At 38.0% G+C, this 2,353-nt stretch overlaps 1 protein-coding gene across 1 annotated transcript in view; it reads right to left on the bottom strand.

Moving 5' to 3' along the window:
- Positions 1 to 1,635, bottom strand: part of pex5lb (peroxisomal biogenesis factor 5-like b) — a 19,259-nt gene extending 17,624 nt beyond the window's left edge. The window contains 1 exon segment of the mRNA XM_062428334.1: positions 1,531 to 1,635. Coding sequence (XP_062284318.1) covers positions 1,531 to 1,602 — 72 coding nt within the window. The 5' untranslated portion in view covers positions 1,603 to 1,635.
- Positions 1,636 to 2,353: the final 718 nt, after the last annotated feature.

Consider the following 2,353-nt stretch of genomic DNA (forward strand, 5'->3'; position numbering starts at 1 on the left):
ACTTAGTTAAACTTTCTCATTTATTAAGAGTTTCTTTAATTAACCTTCGTGTTGTCCTCCCGGGTCAAATTGACCCCGTCTGTTTTGACTGTTCCTCCCTCCCTCCTTCTCTCTTTCTTTCCTTCCTTCTTTCCTTCCTCCATCTTTCTGTCCTTCCTTCTTTCCTTCCCTCCTTCCTTCCTTTCCTTCCTCCCTCCCTCCTTCTCTCTTTCTTTCCTTCCTTCTTTCCTTCCTCCATCTTTCTGTCCTTCCTTCTTTCCTTCCCTCCTTCCTTCCTTCCTTTCCTTCCTCCCTCCCTCCCTCCTTCTCTCTTTCTTTCCTCCCCCTACCTTCCTCCTTTCCTTCTTTCCTCTTTCCTTCTTTCCTCTTTTCCTTTCTCCCTCCCTCCCTCCTTCCTTTTTTCCTCCCTTCCTTCCCCCTTTCTTTCCTTCTTCCTCCCTCCTTTACTTCCTCCCTCCCTCCTTTCCTTCCTTCCTCCTTTCCTTCCTTCTTCCTCCCTTCCTTCCCCCTTTCCTTCCTTCTTCCTCCCTCCTTTACTTCCTCCTTCCCTCCTTTCCTTCCTTCCTCCTTTCTTTCCTTCTTTCTCCCTTCCTTCCTCCCTCCTTTCCTTCCTTCTTCCTCCCTACTTTCCTTCCTTCTTCTTCCTCCCTTCCTTCCTCCTTTCCTTCCTTCTTCCTCCTTTCCTTCCTTGACTTGAGGACAACAGAAGGGTTAAAAAAAATTATATAATTAATAACTAGAAATTCAAATATAATGAGTTAGTACTTAACAGCTTAATGTACTTCACACTTTCTCTGTGACTGTTAAAAACATGATTTTATTTCTTTGCTCATTTGATGTAAAACATGCAGTAAAGTACGAGCTGTGTGTTATTGGTCTTCAGGTTAATGAATCATTTTATAATGTGAAGAGTAAAGCGACGCTGACAGGTGAGCAGACGTATTGATCTGCTCACAGCTGAGTAACAAACACAGTCCAAAGTCCAAAAGCTTTAACTGGTCAAACTGGTCAAACTGGTCAAACTGGAAACTCATCAAGACAAACATATAAAACTGGAGCCAGCAGGACGATGGAAATGTGCTGCTCTGTAAAAATATGTATTATTATATTTATTAAGAGATAAATGTGGTGATTTACTTTGTGGATGTTTTTATTTACTTCTTTAATTTTCTATTTAACAGATTTTTTATGTGTTTAAAAGCTGATCGTGTTGGATTAAAACTGCTTATTCATGTATTTTCAGAGACAATGAAAAAAGAACAGAAAATAAATTAAAATATGTAAAATAAAATGCAAAATACATTCCACTGTGTTTTACACCAGCTGTTTCCAGATGTGAAGAATAATGAAGCATAATGAATAAATATGTTCAGTTTGTGTTTGTAGCTTCATTCACATTTAAATGATGAAGTATCAAGTTTAAAGCAACAACAACAACAAAAATAACAGAAGAAAACAGAAAAATGAAGAAAGGAGTTTTTAAGAAGTGAAAGATAAAAAAACAAACACAAGCGTGGTCGTCATGCCAACCTTGGTTGTCACGGTGAGGAGGGGGTTTCCTTCTGAGGATGCCTTTTTACCAGGAAGCTCCTTCAGCACCATGGCAACGACCCTTTCCCCTTTCCCCTACAACAGGCAGATCAACAGGGTCAACCAACATCTCAGACTCTCTCCTCAAACTACTCGTTACCAATGGCAACAACAACATCCCTCAAAGTTTAATAAAATCTTCCTTTAGGAGAGAAGGGAAGTAAAATCATGTGGCTGGACAGTTTAGATTCACATTTAAAGTTTTTAATATTTTTTCAGCCTTATTTAATGATATAAAAAATAGATAAACAAACTAAACTATTACAGTTTAAGTCACAAATAAATAATCTATAAGAAAGAAAACCTAGAAACAATGAATAAATGAGCATGTGACCTGACTATTAGGGGAGAGCGGGGTTGGTTGTGACATCACTATTAGGGGAGAGTGGGGTTGGATGTGACATGACTATTAGGGGAGAGCGGGGTTGGTTGTGACATGTTTATAATAAAACATCATTAGCATTAAACAGTATTAACAGAGAGCGATAGGTAGAGAGGTTTTATTCTTAGCTACTCTAAAACATGTTTGTCACATTCTCTTGAGGTTGGTTGTCACATGTTGGTATTTATACATATATAGCATTATATATGTAGTTCTTTCTTTCTTTTAAGATGCAAAATAAGCAGGAACTTTGTAAGGAAGACAAACAAAGAGCCAAACTCCTCCAGATGTGAAGCTCAGAGCAGTCAGAGATGAAACTGTATAATATTATTATATAAGGACATAAAATGCTCTTATAGAAAATGATGTTTCCTGTTTATG

Source organism: Scomber scombrus, chromosome 11 (assembly GCF_963691925.1).
Source record: "Scomber scombrus chromosome 11, fScoSco1.1, whole genome shotgun sequence".
Classification (NCBI taxonomy): domain Eukaryota; kingdom Metazoa; phylum Chordata; class Actinopteri; order Scombriformes; family Scombridae; genus Scomber; species Scomber scombrus.